Source organism: Camelina sativa, chromosome 16 (genome assembly GCF_000633955.1).
Source record: "Camelina sativa cultivar DH55 chromosome 16, Cs, whole genome shotgun sequence".
NCBI classification, from domain to species: domain Eukaryota; kingdom Viridiplantae; phylum Streptophyta; class Magnoliopsida; order Brassicales; family Brassicaceae; genus Camelina; species Camelina sativa.
Genome location: NC_025700.1, coordinates 24,707,987 through 24,723,499, shown reverse-complemented (window position 1 = coordinate 24,723,499; position 15,513 = coordinate 24,707,987). Strand labels below are relative to the sequence as shown.

Genomic DNA, 15,513 nt, shown 5'->3' with positions numbered 1-15,513 from the left:
TATGCAAACGGCGACGTTTACCAAGGAAACTGGAAGGCCAATCTACAAGATGGCAACGGACGTTACGTGTGGAGCGATGGGAATGAGTATGTAGGAGAGTGGAAGAATGGTGTTATCTCTGGGAAAGGAGCCATGACCTGGGCTAATGGAAACCGTTATGATGGGCTATGGGAAAATGGAGCCCCGGTTGGGAAAGGGGTGTTGAGTTGGGGTGAGGAGAAGACTAGTAATAGCGTGTGGGGGAGAAAGAGCAAGAGGAAAGATGATGAGATTGTGCAACATCATAAGCTCTCTTCAGTTGAAGCTTTGTCAATGAATACTAATTTCCCGAGGATTTGTATATCGGAGTTGGAGGATACTAGCTTGTCTGATCATGTTGAGGCGAGTCCGTATACGAGCGAGTCAGATACAAGCGGATGCGGAGAGCATGAATGGGCAAGAAGTCCTTTGCTTTTAGAGAGTGGTGGTGTCATGAGTTTGCAACAAAGTCCAAGATGGTTGGATGAAGGAGATTGTAAGAAACCAGGGCATACGGTTACAGCCGGACATAAAAACTATGATTTAATGTTAAATCTACAACTTGGGATTAGGTACTCTGTCGGGAAACATGCTTCCCTTTTGAGGGAACTTAGGCATTGTGATTTTGATCCCAAGGATAAGCAATGGACCAGGTTTCCCCCGGAAGGCTCTAAATCTACGCCTCCCCATCTATCCGTTGAGTTCAAATGGAAGGATTATTGCCCTATTGTGTTTAGGTAAGTAAATGTACTAAGATTTTGGAGTTTGGAGACAATTGTTCCTGATTGCACATTTTTGTGTGGTGAAACAGGCATTTGAGAGACTTATTTGCGATAGATCAAGCAGACTACATGCTCGCTATTTGCGGAAATGAATCTCTTCGAGAATTTTCTTCGCCTGGAAAGAGTGGTAGCTCCTTTTACTTGACTCAAGATGAACGCTTCATGATCAAAACAATGAAAAAATCCGAAATTAAGGTAACTTATATAATCTTTTTTTTTTACATTGCTTTAGATACATATTTTGAGATTTTTTTTAAACCATTCTTAGGTATTGCTTAAGATGCTTCCAAATTATTACGAGCATGTTTCCAAGTACAAGAACTCTTTGGTCACTAAGTTCTTTGGTGTGCATTGCGTCAAACCAGTAGGAGGACAAAAGGTATGAGAAACGGTCCTTCGTTACAAGTTTATGTACATAAAATCAAATAAAAGCTTATTTATTGTTATCTTTTGTGACAAAAAAAAAAGACTCGGTTCATAGTGATGGGCAATCTGTTTTGTTCGGAGTATCGTATACACAAACGATTTGACTTGAAAGGTTCGTCACACGGCCGTACTATTGACAAGGATGAAGGTGAAATCGACGAGACCACAACACTCAAAGACTTAGATCTCAAGTATGTGTTTCGACTCGAGACGTCATGGTTTCAAGCCTTCATCAACCAAATCGATATCGACTGTGAGTTCCTTGAAGCTGAAAGAATTATGGACTATAGCCTCTTGATTGGTCTCCATTTCCGTGAATCTGGCTTGCGTGATGACATTTCCTTGGGCATCGGTATCAATCATTCTTATATTTCTGTCAACTTTTAGTTTTTGGTATTTTTCTTCTTTTCTCTGAAAAAATCAGTTGCTTGCTTAATTCAGGTCGAAGAGATCAGGAGGACAAATTGATGAGAGGGTATAATTCACTTCCAAATATGGACTCTGTCATCCAAACTTGGTACCTTATAACTTACTATTTCTCGAGTTTTAAATACATAACCATATATTATACTCAAAAAAAGAGAAACAACATAATTATCCTAACTAGGTCTTGGATTCTTTCATTCATTTGAGTGGTCAATTTAGATCAACAGAACTGGTGTAAATTAACCATATTGTATAGAATCGTTAGTGTTTACTTGATTGAACAATTCTCACTAACTTCAAATGAACCTTTTACAATGGCACAAGCTTAACATATCAAATTCAAATTACTTTTCCTCTTTTATATTGACAATATTTTCTGTATGTTTTTGATAATGTAGTAACGGACCCTTAATGAGACTAGGAGAAAGTACACCGGCAAAAGCAGAGCAGGTGAGAAAATTTGGGGAGGAGTCATGGGAAGAAGACGACATTGACAACACAAATCTTAGGAGTACGAAGAAAGAGGTCATTGAGGTGATCCTTTATTTCGGTGTTATTGACATTCTTCAAGACTATGATATCACCAAAAAACTAGAGCACGCCTACAAGTCACTCCACGCAGATCCCACTTCCATTTCAGCTGTTGATCCTAAGCTTTATTCCCGAAGGTTTAGAGACTTCATAAACAAAATATTCATTGAAGACAAATGAAAATGGAACTAACATGCAAAACCTACACAAGTTCAAAGAAGAAGAACTTTACTGTACAACAGAATCTAAGGCATGGGGTTTGGCATTTATTTTTTTGGGGTTTTGAATGTCAAATTAAAACTTAGAGGCCCCTAAATACGATTAGATCGCACGGCACCCCGCAATGTTGCTCGAAACCAAGATGTTGAAGAGGTTGCCCGCTGTTTTGAGATGAATTTTTGGGGTTTACTCATTTTGTAAAGAGGAAGAGAGTTCGGTGCTTCCCTCTCTTCCTCGAAAGCTAGTGTAGATATTAGGACAATGCTTCTTGATTTTATTGTTAATTATATGGTGAGCCGAGCTGACAAAATCTACATGGACAAAGAGTAATTAAACGTTTTTTGCATTTTGTTTTTGCCTCTGACTCATTACTGTTAATCTTTATCTTTATCTTTCTCTATATCTATAGGTTTTTTTGTAAAATAGTTTTCTTTCATGAATAGTTGTATTCTTTTTGTAAAACCATGTTTTCTTGTAGTGTTTCAGTAATTGCTTCAAGCCATACCAAACATGAAATCAACAAGTGGAACTAAGTCCTCACACGAAAATGTTGAGGTTAAGTTTGTCCATTGGCGGCTTGCACAAAAATTATAATTATCTGGTGACAATCTAAACATCTGTCTCGAACATATAAATTTTTTAGCAAAAGGCATATTCCACCAATAGTAAAATTTTCTAGAGTGAAGCTTACCGTGTACTTCATCTACAACTGAAGAATAGCGGATGATTTTGACAGGGGATAAATTAGACACTTGAGGAACAAGAGTACATACATAGGGTTATACAACAAGTAAAATTGGAAAAACCATGATTGTTAGAGAATCAAGCATATTCACCACCTAAACAATAAGAATGTGCCAGTTGTGGAGAAGTAAGCAATTGAAACCACAAATGTAATTTAGCGTACGACAAAAACAGAATAAATGTCTAGAATACGATAAAGAAAAAACATGATTCTTTACTAATTCTTTGATACTCAATGTGAATAATATCTATGTCTCAGTAATTATATTCACTATATATCATGACATTATCTTGATCAAGAACGTTAACGCTCTGACAAAGATTTATGTGCCGGAATCCGGGTAGACCAATCCCGAGGGTAAACTATTTCGGCACCTAAAGAACCTACAAGGGGAAAAGATGACCTTTTTGTAATCATGTGCATTAGTGAGATGAGATCATTATTAATCTTGGCTCAATCACAAACATTATTATAACATACAATATTTTTAAAAAGAATTTAAAAAACACCATTAGGATACAAAACCTAGACATTAATTCATTAGAGAAGGGGAGTCAAAGCATTTTAATTAGCTATAAACAATCTGTCTCCAATTAAACTTTGGCCTTATGAGTTATGACGTGGTACGAGTGAGTTCATGGCCATAGAAAGACCTCTTACTTAGTGTGAAGAGGAGAGAGACAGCAAGTATTAAGAGGTTTGCACGTACTCTCCCTGCCGACTTCCAAACAATTAAAATAGAATTAATAGGAATCTACACAATGTTGTTATACGTTATAATCTTCTCTCTTATTGTTTGTTAATAAAGATGATGGATAATTGTTACACTTTCTAATCTTGGATACATTATGGAACTGAAAAGTTAGATGATCATCCTCTTTACTATTTTGATTTTGATTTTTTTTTTCTGAATAAACCCTTTATCGTAATTATATTTATAGTTTGACAATCAATTACACAATTCGACCTCTTCCTCTTAAATTTTGTTTTGGCTTTGCTCTTCTTTTACGATTTCGTTACTCATTTCTTGTTGGTGAAGAAAACTTTCGACCAAACAAAAGAATTGAAGGTGAAAGTGAGAACTAAATCCAGAGTGGAATGGACAAAGAGCATTATAGCAACATCAAAAAAATTAAAACTCAGCTTTTCTAAATTTGTCAATCACTTTTAGATAATTTTTCAAACGATAAGAAAAGCTGGTAATTCTAAAATCTACAACACCAGAAATAAACAAATAAATTGTAGATAAAAATAACATATAGAGAAACAAAAGCTAAGCAGAGAATTGAAAAAAACAAAAAAAAAAAACAAAAAAGAAGTTATAACTTATAACGTATCTGTCGTTAAATCTGTTAAATTGTTCTTACAAAACACAATCGTAACAAAAGTCAATTGGGTTCCCACGAAACTGTGGGGCCCATCGCGACCAGGTCTCTACACATAATCTCATCTCTTTCACAAAAATTTCATTTTGTAAGAACTTTTTTTTTCTTTCAGTTTGTAAGAAAATGTTTCAATGAAAGATTTGTCTGAAAATTTCAGGAGAAGATGGGTAAGAGCTGGTTAACATGTGTCTCCGCGGCTTGTTTATCTCCAGGAAAAGACAAAAAGCATCAAGTTGGTTTTTCGAATCTAATCTTGAATTATTTGTTATGAACATGTAACCTAGCTAATGATGCAATCAAGATTTGCTAATTCTTATTATTTGGTTTTGCCTTGTTTTCCAAGAAACCTGAGAAACCCAAGAGGAAATGGTCGTTTGGGAAACAAAAGAGTAGAGAATCATTTGAATTCCCTGTAGAGGAGACTCCAACGGTTGACCCTTCATCTTCTTCTGTTTATCAGCCGTCTTCTCCTCCTCCTCCGTTGCCGGATTTTGCTCCTCAGCCATCGTTGCCACCACCGTCTCCTCCACCTCCCCCTCCGGCATCTGCCAGCAATAGAGGTTATGGTGAGTCTAAAGAAGCAAAGACTAAACAAGCTCTGGCTCTTGCATCGGCTGTCGCAGCCGAAGCAGCTGTGGTGGCTGCACATGCTGCCGCGGAGGTTGTGCGTCTCACGACCCCGTCAACACATCAAATTGTGGAATCAAAGGAGGAAACTGCCGCAATCAAGATCCAAAATGCATACAGATGTTACAAGGTATATATATACAAATCAATTGATCCCTCTTATTATGAGGGACTCACTCTAATTTTTTCGGGTTTCAACAGGCGAGACGCACTCTTCGTGCGCTACGAGGAATGGCCAGACTCAAAGCTTTGCTACAAGGAAGATACGTTAAAAGACAAATGAACGCGATGCTTAGCTCAATGCAAACTCTTACACGTTTACAAACACAGATCCAAGAGAGAAGGAATCGCTTATCTGCGGAGAACAAAACTCGTCACAGGCTGATTCAGCAAAAGGGTCACCAGAAAGAAAACCATCAGAATCAGAATTTGGTAATTAGTCTCCCATATCTTTTACTTCACTGTATCTGTATGAACCAAGTTCTCAGATGGACTGAACTGTGTTACAGGTTATGGCGGGAGATTTTGATTCGAGCAATAAATCAAAGGAACAGCTCGCGGCAAAGTCCGTGAATCGAAAAGAAGCTTCTGTAAGAAGAGAGAGGGCTTTGGCGTATGCTTATAGTCATCAGGTATATATAGGTTAATAACAACTTCACTATGAAATTCTTCGTATTCACAAATACTAATGTTGGAAAGTAAAACAGCAAACGTGGAGAAACTCTTCAAAACTTCCACACCAAACAATGATGGACACAAACACAACAGACTGGGGTTGGAGTTGGCTTGAGCGATGGATGGCTTCTCGTCCATGGGATCCTGAATCTAATGATGATCAAGTCTCCCTCAAAAGCTCTCTCAAACGCGAAAACAGCATCAAGACTTCTCCTGCCAGATCTAAAACACAAAAGTCAGCCAGCCAAAGTTCTATTCAGTGGCCTGTAAACAATGATTCCAAGAGCAAAAAGAGCGAGTTTACTAATCGTAGACACAGCATCGGTGGTGCATCATCTGCAAATGCTAAAGATGACGAGAGCGTTGGTAGCTCGTCATCCCGCAGAAATTCCTTAGATAATACACAAACTGTTAAATCCAAGGTTACTATGGAAACAACAAGCAACGTGAGTAATGCGCAACCTGTGAAATCTAAGGCTAGTTTGGGAACAAAAAAAAACTTGGATAACAAGCAAGCTTTGAAATTAAAGGCTAGGGTGGGAACAACAGGAAGCTTGACTAACACGCAAACTGTGAAACCCAAGGTTAATGTCGAAACAACAGACAACTTGGGTTTGCAGAATAAGAAGGTTGTGTCTGATAAGCAGAAACCTCCGCAGGTAGTACTGCCAAAGAAGAGGCTTTCATCTTCTACTTCTCTCGGGAAAACTAAGATATTGTCGGATTCGGACAAAACAACAACAGGTGCTCCAAATGGAGAGAAGAAGAAAAGAAATGGTGGTAGCAGTTAAGCTAAAGTAATAGCCTTATGATGTTGCTTTGGTGGCGATTTGATAGAGTTAGCAACTCTAATTCGAGATTTGTTTTCTATCAACGCAAATAGAAAAGAGAAAAAGAAAAAAAAAAAGACTAAACGTGTGGAGACCTTATTTTGATTGTTTTCGTTGAGTGAGTGAGTATATGTCTGTTTCAGTTTGGTTTTTCATTTTTTTTTTTAACGGCTTAAACCATTTACTTTGCATTAATGTTTGAAAAATATCTAGTAGTTGAAATAAAAAATGAAGGTTCATTTATTCGTTCTCGTAATGCTCAGACCGTCACCATCCGTTAAGAACCACTCCCTATTGGTCGGTATTCTATTTTTAAATTGCTCCAGCTCAAACGTTTTCGACAAGTGAACATAAATATAAATGACATATGTAGTCAAATTAATTTTGTTATTGCCTCTCACCATGTATCATCGTAGTTACGAAATCAAGGTGTTTCAAATTTTCTGTTGAAAGATCGCAACGTTCTTGTTGCATATAAAGATCGTCACCCTAACGATGGAGTGTGGAATCATTTGATATAAAGTTTTAATATGTATATTTTTATTCTTAATCATGAATAACACATATAAATACATATATATATGTACATGTTTAAGACCCATAAAATAAAAGCTAAACACTTCACTAACCCGGTCGGACTATATATTTAACCGCAATCCATATGCTTCTCCGGTTTGGCTTCCGGTCCGATTTTGTAGTATTGGTCCACGATACAATTATGATAATTGAATAATCCATGTTAGAGTAATAGAGTTTTATAGTATTGGTCCGCGGTAAGATTTTTTCGCAGATACCTAGCTAAACTAGCTGTACTTTCTTATTTTTTAATCATTGTCGATTTAATAATCTCTATTATATATGTAGACATTAACAGAAAACAATTGAAAACAAATTTTTATGTGCAAGTGTTTGTTGGGGTAATAAGTCAAATGTATATGAAACAATCAACCATCACAACATATTCACATCTGCATATCTAAAATTTAGAAGTTAGACTTAGAAGTTAGAACCATTCTTCCCGACCTCTCCTGGAAAAAAAAGATGGAGTCAGGAAAATCAATTGAGAAACAAAACGACGTCGTGGTAAGACTAGCTAAGCAAGTTATCGATACCGTTGCCAATGGCTTCAATCTTGTCTTTTCACCGACGTCAATTAACGTTCTGCTCAGTCTCATCGCCGCCGGTTCTAACTCTGTCACCAAAGAACAAATCCTCTCATTCCTCATGTCACCGTCAACGGGTCACCTCAACTCAGCCTTAGCCAAGCTCACCGATGGGGGCACTGAGAGAAGTGATTTGCGCTTATCTGCGGCTAACGGTGTATGGATCGACAATTCTGTTTCTTTGAAGCCTTCCTTTAAAGAGCTTTTGGAGAACTCTTACAAGGCTACTTGTAGTCAAGTTGACTTTGCAACCAAGGTAACTTTTTCCGTTATGGGTAAACTTTGCTTTAACTTTTTTTTTTGAACCGGGGTACGGTATATTATGGGGCCAAAACTTAGACTTATCTCTAAAAATCATAAAAGCAGAGCATTCTTGTTATTTAAGATGTTCACAATGGTTTAAATTAGGGAGTTTTATCGATTTTCATAGATGGTGGAACTCGATTCATGGCTTTGACCCATATGGCGATTTCTTTAATTCCTTGAGTTTATGTTACATCCAATTTGCGGAATGATTAATCAAAAGTGTTATTGCTTTATCATGAAGCCTGGTGAAGTGATTGATGAGGTGAATACATGGGCTGAAGTCCACACCAATGGACTAATCAAAGACATTCTTTCACGCGATTGTATGGAGACTATGGAGACCATCCGTAGTAGCACACTTATTCTAGCAAATGCAGTCTACTTCAAAGCATCATGGGGTAGAAAATTCGATGCAAGTTTGACAAAAGATAATGATTTTCATCTCCTTGATGGTAACACGGTGAAAGTCCCATTCATGACCAGTTACAAGGACCAATATCTAAGAGGCTACGATGGTTTCCAAGTTTTACGCCTCCCTTATGTAGAGGATCAACGTCAATTCTCCATGTACATTTATCTTCCTAATGATAAAGACGGATTGGCTGCTTTGCTTGAGAACATAAGCTCGGAACCGGGATTTCTTGATAACCATATTCCACTCCATCGTATATCAGTAGATGCTTTCAGAATTCCGAAGTTTAACTTCTCTTTTGAGTTTACAGCTTCAAAGGTTTTGAAAGATATGGGACTGAATTCGCCTTTTAGTTCTGAAGGTAATTTAACTGAGATGGTTGATTCGTCTTGGACTGGTGACAGCCTGTACGTTTCAAGCATACTTCATAAAGCTTGCATTGAGGTGGATGAGGAGGGAACCGAAGCTGCAGCCGTCTCCGTTGCCATCATGGTGCCCCAATGTTTGATGCGGAACCCGGATTTCATAGCTGACCATCCATTTCTATTCACGGTGAGAGAAGATAAGAGTGGAGTTATTTTGTTCATGGGTCAAGTTCTTGATCCTTCTAAACATTGATTGTATTTTGTGGTGTGATGACGACCAGACTAAGTCTATTTCTCATTTTACGTTTAATAACAACAGAGCCTTGTTCGGATTCCAATGATGTAGGAACCACTGCTCTTTGTGTGCTTTTTTCCATTGTGTGTCCTACCAGTGAAAGAACATACTTAGTAGTATGTTTGTTGTATTTTGTGTCAATTTCTGGTATAATGGAACTAAGTTTGGTGGTCCTACTTATTGCTTTGTGTGTAAACAAGTAGAAGAGATTCTAGTCAAGAGATATGCAATTTTCATTATGATTTTATCTTATTCAGAAGCCAATGTGTATTGATCTTTTAAAATTTAACTCTGACATATGAAAAACAAATGATACACAACAAGCTATTTAGTGTATTTATCACTATAGAACCTTTCTTCCCCACCTCTTTTGGAAACGAGAAAGGTCAATTGAGAAGCCAACGGTGTCGTGGTAGACTCAAACTCGACACCAACATGTCGCAAAAAAAGTAAACAAGATTTTACGATTTTAGATCGCGATTAGTTTATATTGGTTAATTGGGATTTTTTATAATAAATTGGGTGGTATTATAAAAATTTTGTAACTAGTATATGGTAAATTAGGTAGATGTAGAAAGTATAAATTTATTCTAGTTGAACACCTAGGGATTATTACAAACAGCTCTAAAGCAAAAGTTCTTTTTTTTTGACATCTACGCAACAAACTTGGATTGAAGGCTATACATCAATTGTTTTTGAAAGAGATTGTGAAGTTCCTATTCACACCATCAACGTGTCAGCAAAAGATGGGCTTCGATCATCAATGTACTTCAAGACATGAAGTTTTGGTCTTTGAAATTTACTAATATTTATATTTCTAGTATCAACTTTTTTTTTTTGTGGTGCAAAGTCTAGTATCAACTAGATTAAAAAAAACAGACAACGTAATTTAAAATTATTCTCGTGTATGACGGTCTGTTCAGTATTATGTATGCTAGTATAAGAAAATATGTAAGATAAAAACTCTTTTAATAAAAATATTTAACTTTAGTTTCTTACAAATGGTAGAATTTTTAATATATATGTACATATTTATTCTTAATCATGAATAACACATATATCTTCTTCTTTTTTTTTGTGTGCAAACCATACTTATATTCATTCAATCAACCCAAAAAGAGGAAGCAAATGGTACATAAGAGTACATAAACTTGGAGCACAAGCTCACAACAAAAATGACATAGATAAGATCAATGCGCAACAAATTTAGAGGATAGGTCCATAGAAACTTACAGATAGAGGCTGGCTAGCAACATGCCACATGCGAGATTACGGTGCATCGAAGACACTTCCGGAAACAGTTCGAGAATTTTAAAGATAGTCACTATTGATAAATTTCGTGACGTTGGTAAATGGTACTTTCACATGTGTCGCCGGCACGAACCACAAATGAGCAGTTTCTCTCGAAAGAGGAAGACCGAGCCGATGTTCTCTACATGACAGGAAAGCTTGGACGCTAAGGACCCTCACGGTCAGATAAGAGTGAAACTCAAAGTTGAAGCAAAAACAGGAAAATCGCGGCTGGATTAAGTTGGTTTCAAGCGGCTTCAAGGGATATATAGTTGATGAAGATAATAACCAGTATGAATGAATACACCGGGATAAATGGATCTGATTCACGGGTAGAGGAAGCAGATGTGTTTGTGAAAGAGCCTTCAAAAACAAATATTCATCGATGGTTTTCCAGCTTAAGGTTCCATAGACTATAGCCAAAGGGCAGATTAAACAACAGGTTTTGTATGGAATGCTTGCTTGAGAATAAGTACTAAAAGCTAAACGCTTCGTTAACCCGATAGGACTATATTTAACTGTATCGGAATTTTATAGTATTGGTCCACGATACCATTATCCATGAGTGCAAAAATGACAGTATCCATAGATTTTTATAGTATTAGTCTGTGGTAAGATTTCTTCGCAAAAATGACAATATCCATGCTGAACTAGCTGTACTTTCTTATTTTTCTAGTCATTTTCGGTTTAATAATCTCTATTACGTAGACATTTACAGAAAATAATTTAAAACAAGACTTAAATACGTAAGTGTTTGTTGGGGTTATATAAGTCAAATATATTTGAAACAATCAATTCACATCGGGGTGATTAGTCAAATATATTTGAAACAATCAACCATTCACATATGCATATCGATAGGTTAAGAGTTATCTCGAAAATTCCAAACAAAACCCAAACTATTTAATATTTGTCGAAAAATTAGAAATTGTTTTTGTTATCAAAAATATACCCAAACTATTATACAGCTGCCAAAGAAACATACAAACTATTATTTTTCAAATTTCTCATTCAAATATATTTGAAACAATCAACCGTTCACATATGCATATCGATAAGTTAAGAGTAATCTCGAAAATTCCAAACAAAACCCAAACTATTTAATATTTGTCGAAAAATTAGAAATTGTTTTTGTTATCAAAAATATACTCAAACTATTATACAGCTGCCAAAGAAACATACAAACTATTATTTTTCAAATTTCTCCTAGTCTCAGTTATGGACATTAACGATATTAACTTTGCTGTTATTATTTTTGGGAAAATTCCTAAAAAATCTCAAGTTATTTGATGTTAAATTTTATATTTTGTATCAATCATTAAAAAACAATTCAAATTTAAATCATTTATTTATTTGACACAATAAATTGATGCAACATGACTTCTTTTTTTTTCATACCAAAAAAAAACATGACTTTTTTTTTTGTAGGGTTTAATAGTGAATGTAGCCATCATGATGTTAACCACACTCCACACCAACAAGTTGCACACGTATCTATAGGCTCGCCTATATATATATATATNTATATATATATATATATATATATATATATATATATATATATATATTTGCATTCAGAATGAGTAGGAGGTGGAAAAAAAAAAGAGCATGTGAGAAAAGAACAGAAAAAAAAACAAGTGAATCTGAGTAGTAATCTTGGAAATATACAGAGAAGAGGATGTCCAATACATAGCTGGGTCGTATCTAGACAGTGAGATAACTAATTGAATACTCCTTCTCTTTCAAAATAGTTGTTATTCACATTAATTTTTTTGGTTTCAATTTAATTTTTGTTTTTAATATATAATGTGAATTTTAATAGAAAATTATCTCATTTCTTTTATTATTATTATATAAATAAAATTTTAATTTTTTGAAATGCTAATAGTTAAATAAGAATAAATCATAACATTTTTTATTTTCTTAATTTGCATAAAACAATTTTAAAAGATAACTAATATGAAACAGATATAGTATGATTTAAAATTGTATTAGCAATAACCTTAGAGAAATTGTTAGAAATGCCTTTTTTGTATATATTTCTTTTTAAAAATATTTTTTGTTATTTTCATTTTTGCCATTTTTTACACAATAACAATATGTAAAATTACGTTTTAGAATTTTTTATAGGTTTGGTTTCTCTATTTTACATTTAAGTATATTTTTGAAGGGGTAAAATTTAGTATTTAGAGTTTAAGGTTTAAAATTCAGTTATTTTTTATATAGACGAGTATTATTGAAAATGAACAAAAAAAATAGTTTTACAAAATGTTATATAAAATAATATTTTTGCAAATGCCCCAAAATCCTAAACATCACATAAATGGAATTTCAAGTTCAAAATGGTCTGTGTGGAAAAGTATTTTTGGTTTGTGAGAAAAAGAAAGAAACTCTTGCCTTTCTTCTACCAAAAAAAAAGAAGATAAAAATATGGTAATTTAAAAAAAATATATTAATTAATTTTCTCACTATCTACATATGTATGTGTGACTATGTCACCACACTAAAAATAAAAATAAAAGACTTCACCAAAAAATAAAATAAAATTTAGGTCCAGATATTTCCAGGTAGATGGGGAACAGTCTCAAGGATAATCCTCTATATATGGTGGTAGTAAATCTCTTGTGTGGATCACTTTGAAATCTCACAAAGACCAAAAAAAAAAAAAGAGCAAAAAATGGCAAATACGATTGATTCTCTAAAACTAGACAGACATAGTTTTCCAGATGGTTTCATTTTTGGAACGGCTGGTTCATCCTTTCAGGTAAAAAAAGTTTGTATGGTTTTTGATAAGCAGGCAAACAATAATTTTGTGATTCTACCACTTGATCAATGACAAACGCACAAAATCGGGATTTATATTTAAATATGATGCTCTCTTTATTATAAAACAAGTTTTGAAACTCTATAATATTAAATTTAACTTAATTAGCTTTTTGATTTAAGTTTTTCTTTACTTATCGTTTCCAATTTTAAAATACACCATTTTAACTAGAAAAATAGTTTAAACGTTGTTTGTTAGATTTCGCAACTGAAAATACCAATAAAATTATAAAACTCGATTATGGACAGGTATAATATAATTAGTCATTTATGTCAGCATAACTTTTGTATTATTATTGGGATTTAAATTCGTATATTTTCTATTATATTGAGAAAAGAAATTACAAAACATGCTCAAAGAAAGCTAGGTGTACGGTGTACCATGTTGAAACTCAAAATCTTTTCTTTTTCTTTGTCTTTTATTCTATGTTGCTACAATATTCATGCTGACTGTCTTGCTAAAAAGGCACGATCGTGAGGGTTTATCTTTTTCCATGTAAGCTCTTCTACATTGGATTGTTTTTTTCTAAAGAAAACCGCCTGTTTTAATTAGCTTGAATATATGGATGCTGTAAAAAGAAAAGAAAGGAAGATGGCCCGTAAAACTTATTCGGGACAGCTAGATTTGCTAATGAATGAAACGGTCGCTCGAGTTTTCAATTTAACTGCATGGAAAAGTCAAATATTTAATATGCTCACGATAAAGAAGTTTCAGTTTTTGTTCTTTTTTATTTTATTTTCTCAAATGTTCTCTTCTTTTCTTTCTTATACAAAACAAAGTAGTCTGCATCATCCTAGGCTTAGATGGCTAGATATAAAAAATGACGAAAGTCTCACCATCGGTAACATCATAATCGCTTCATTAATTATTTTTAAAAATTGCTATTTTGATATTATTTATTCCTACTATAAATCATAATTCTATAATAAGGGTCTTTTCACAAATCATTGATTTATTGGCATAGTTTCCTTACTAAATAGTCTATTCCTGTGAGCGATTCACAAAAACATGGAAATAGTAATTGTTCAATATTTCGAAAAAACTGCCATAAAACATCGTCATTTAAATGTCTTCGTGAGTTTTTATGTCAACATAATATTGTTTTATCATTTATTATATATATTAAAATTGTTAAATGATTAAGATATATTTATATTAATTAACATGTAAAAATAAATCGAGCTAATAAAACTTATATAAAAATATGATACTATATATATAAATAAATTATGCATGTATATAGAAGATTAAGGGAAATCTTCTCTAAAAATGTGAGATAAAAAATAGTACATAAATAAAACCTGCACATATGTGCTGGTATTTATCTAGTAAAATTACTATACTGTTTGGTTAGGGGACAAAAGCCTATATAGCTTTACTAATTACATAGTTTTACAGAAATCGTAATTCATTTTCGATTTTTTTATCATCTTAAAAGAGAAAAATAACTAAACCATTTTCATTATGTAATTCAGTTTTTTTTTTTAAATTCGAAATTAAATATGTTCTAATACATACAACCCACCATTCATATGGTAGAACTGTTCATGTTTTGTCATTCTAAATTAATCTATTTCTGCTGTACCACTATCTAAAAGTAAAAACTGTATGACCCAAAAGCTCATAGCTTGTTCTAGTCACTTTGTTTTCATTTATAATATAAATATATGTATGCAGTACGAAGGTGCAACAAATGAAGATGGTAAGTCTCCAAGTATATGGGACCACTTCAGCCACACTTATCCAGGTCTGTCCAATTACAAAAAATCTATGGATCGATTTCATTGGCTTGGAATGCCAAATCTATGTACCGACGTCCCTATAACCAATAATACCAAATTTGACATTTCTATTGAATAATTACTTGCGAGTAGGGACGAAAAACTTATGATTATTTTTTTAATTCATTGACTGCAGAAAGGACCAAAATGCATAATGGAGATGTAGCAATTGATTTTTATCATCGTTACAAGGTATACATATTATTTTACAAAAAAAAAAGGTATACATATTATTATCAATCATATTTTAAATGAAAGGTAAATATAATTATCATATTAAACGCAATTTTTTATTTTTATTTTGACAAATACAAAACAGGATGACATTAAATTGATGAAGGAGATAAACATGGACTCTTTCCGATTCTCAATCTCTTGGTCCAGATTAATTCCTAGTAAGTTTTAAACCTCTT

The 15,513-nt window shown here is 33.9% G+C and overlaps 4 protein-coding genes across 7 annotated transcripts in view; all 4 read left to right on the top strand.

Annotated features, from left to right (window-relative positions):
- LOC104754007 (phosphatidylinositol 4-phosphate 5-kinase 3-like) lies at positions 1-2,748 on the top strand (the record flags this gene model as incomplete). The annotated part of the gene is made up of 6 exons (XM_010476171.1): positions 1-755; positions 830-995; positions 1,069-1,179; positions 1,269-1,578; positions 1,668-1,743; positions 2,051-2,748. Coding segments are annotated over 6 exons (1,731 nt in total), but the record flags the coding sequence as incomplete, so codon positions are not given.
- Positions 4,429-6,721, top strand: LOC104752268 (protein IQ-DOMAIN 1-like). The gene is made up of 6 exons (XM_010474369.1): positions 4,429-4,577; positions 4,690-4,764; positions 4,876-5,289; positions 5,361-5,591; positions 5,669-5,791; positions 5,867-6,721. Exons 2-6 carry the CDS (start codon positions 4,696-4,698, stop codon positions 6,623-6,625), a joined length of 1,596 nt encoding a protein of 531 aa, XP_010472671.1. The 5' UTR covers positions 4,429-4,577; positions 4,690-4,695; the 3' UTR covers positions 6,626-6,721.
- Positions 7,640-9,385, top strand: LOC104752267 (serpin-Z3-like). Its single transcript, XM_010474368.2, has 2 exons — positions 7,640-8,083; positions 8,375-9,385. The coding sequence occupies exons 1-2, from the start codon at positions 7,706-7,708 to the stop codon at positions 9,161-9,163; spliced, it is 1,167 nt and encodes a 388-aa protein (XP_010472670.1). The 5' UTR covers positions 7,640-7,705; the 3' UTR covers positions 9,164-9,385.
- Positions 13,078-15,513, top strand: part of LOC104752265 (beta-glucosidase 30) — a 16,145-nt gene continuing 13,709 nt past the window's right edge. For 2 of the 4 annotated variants that reach the window (XM_010474365.1, XM_010474364.2), the window contains exons 1-4: positions 13,120-13,259; positions 14,997-15,066; positions 15,237-15,292; positions 15,420-15,495. In XM_010474365.1, coding sequence (XP_010472667.1) covers positions 13,173-13,259; positions 14,997-15,066; positions 15,237-15,292; positions 15,420-15,495 — 289 coding nt within the window. In that variant the 5' untranslated portion in view covers positions 13,120-13,172. Of the gene's footprint in view, positions 13,260-14,996; positions 15,067-15,236; positions 15,293-15,419; positions 15,496-15,513 lie in introns of all 4 variants that reach the window. The other 2 variants (XM_010474366.2, XM_019238403.1) reach the window with 2 other exon arrangements.

Excerpts from the sequence above, each read along its gene's own strand:
- LOC104752267 (XM_010474368.2), top strand. The coding sequence starts at position 7,706 with ATGGAGTCAGGAAAATCAATTGAGAAACAAAACGACGTCGTGGTAAGA. Across the intron at positions 8,084-8,374 it reads AAGTTGACTTTGCAACCAAG|CCTGGTGAAGTGATTGATGA; the intron begins GTAACTTTTTCC and ends TTTATCATGAAG.
- LOC104752268 (XM_010474369.1), top strand. The coding sequence starts at position 4,696 with ATGGGTAAGAGCTGGTTAACATGTGTCTCCGCGGCTTGTTTATCTCCA. Across the intron at positions 4,765-4,875 it reads GAAAAGACAAAAAGCATCAA|AAACCTGAGAAACCCAAGAG; the intron begins GTTGGTTTTTCG and ends TTGTTTTCCAAG. Across the intron at positions 5,290-5,360 it reads ATGCATACAGATGTTACAAG|GCGAGACGCACTCTTCGTGC; the intron begins GTATATATATAC and ends GGGTTTCAACAG.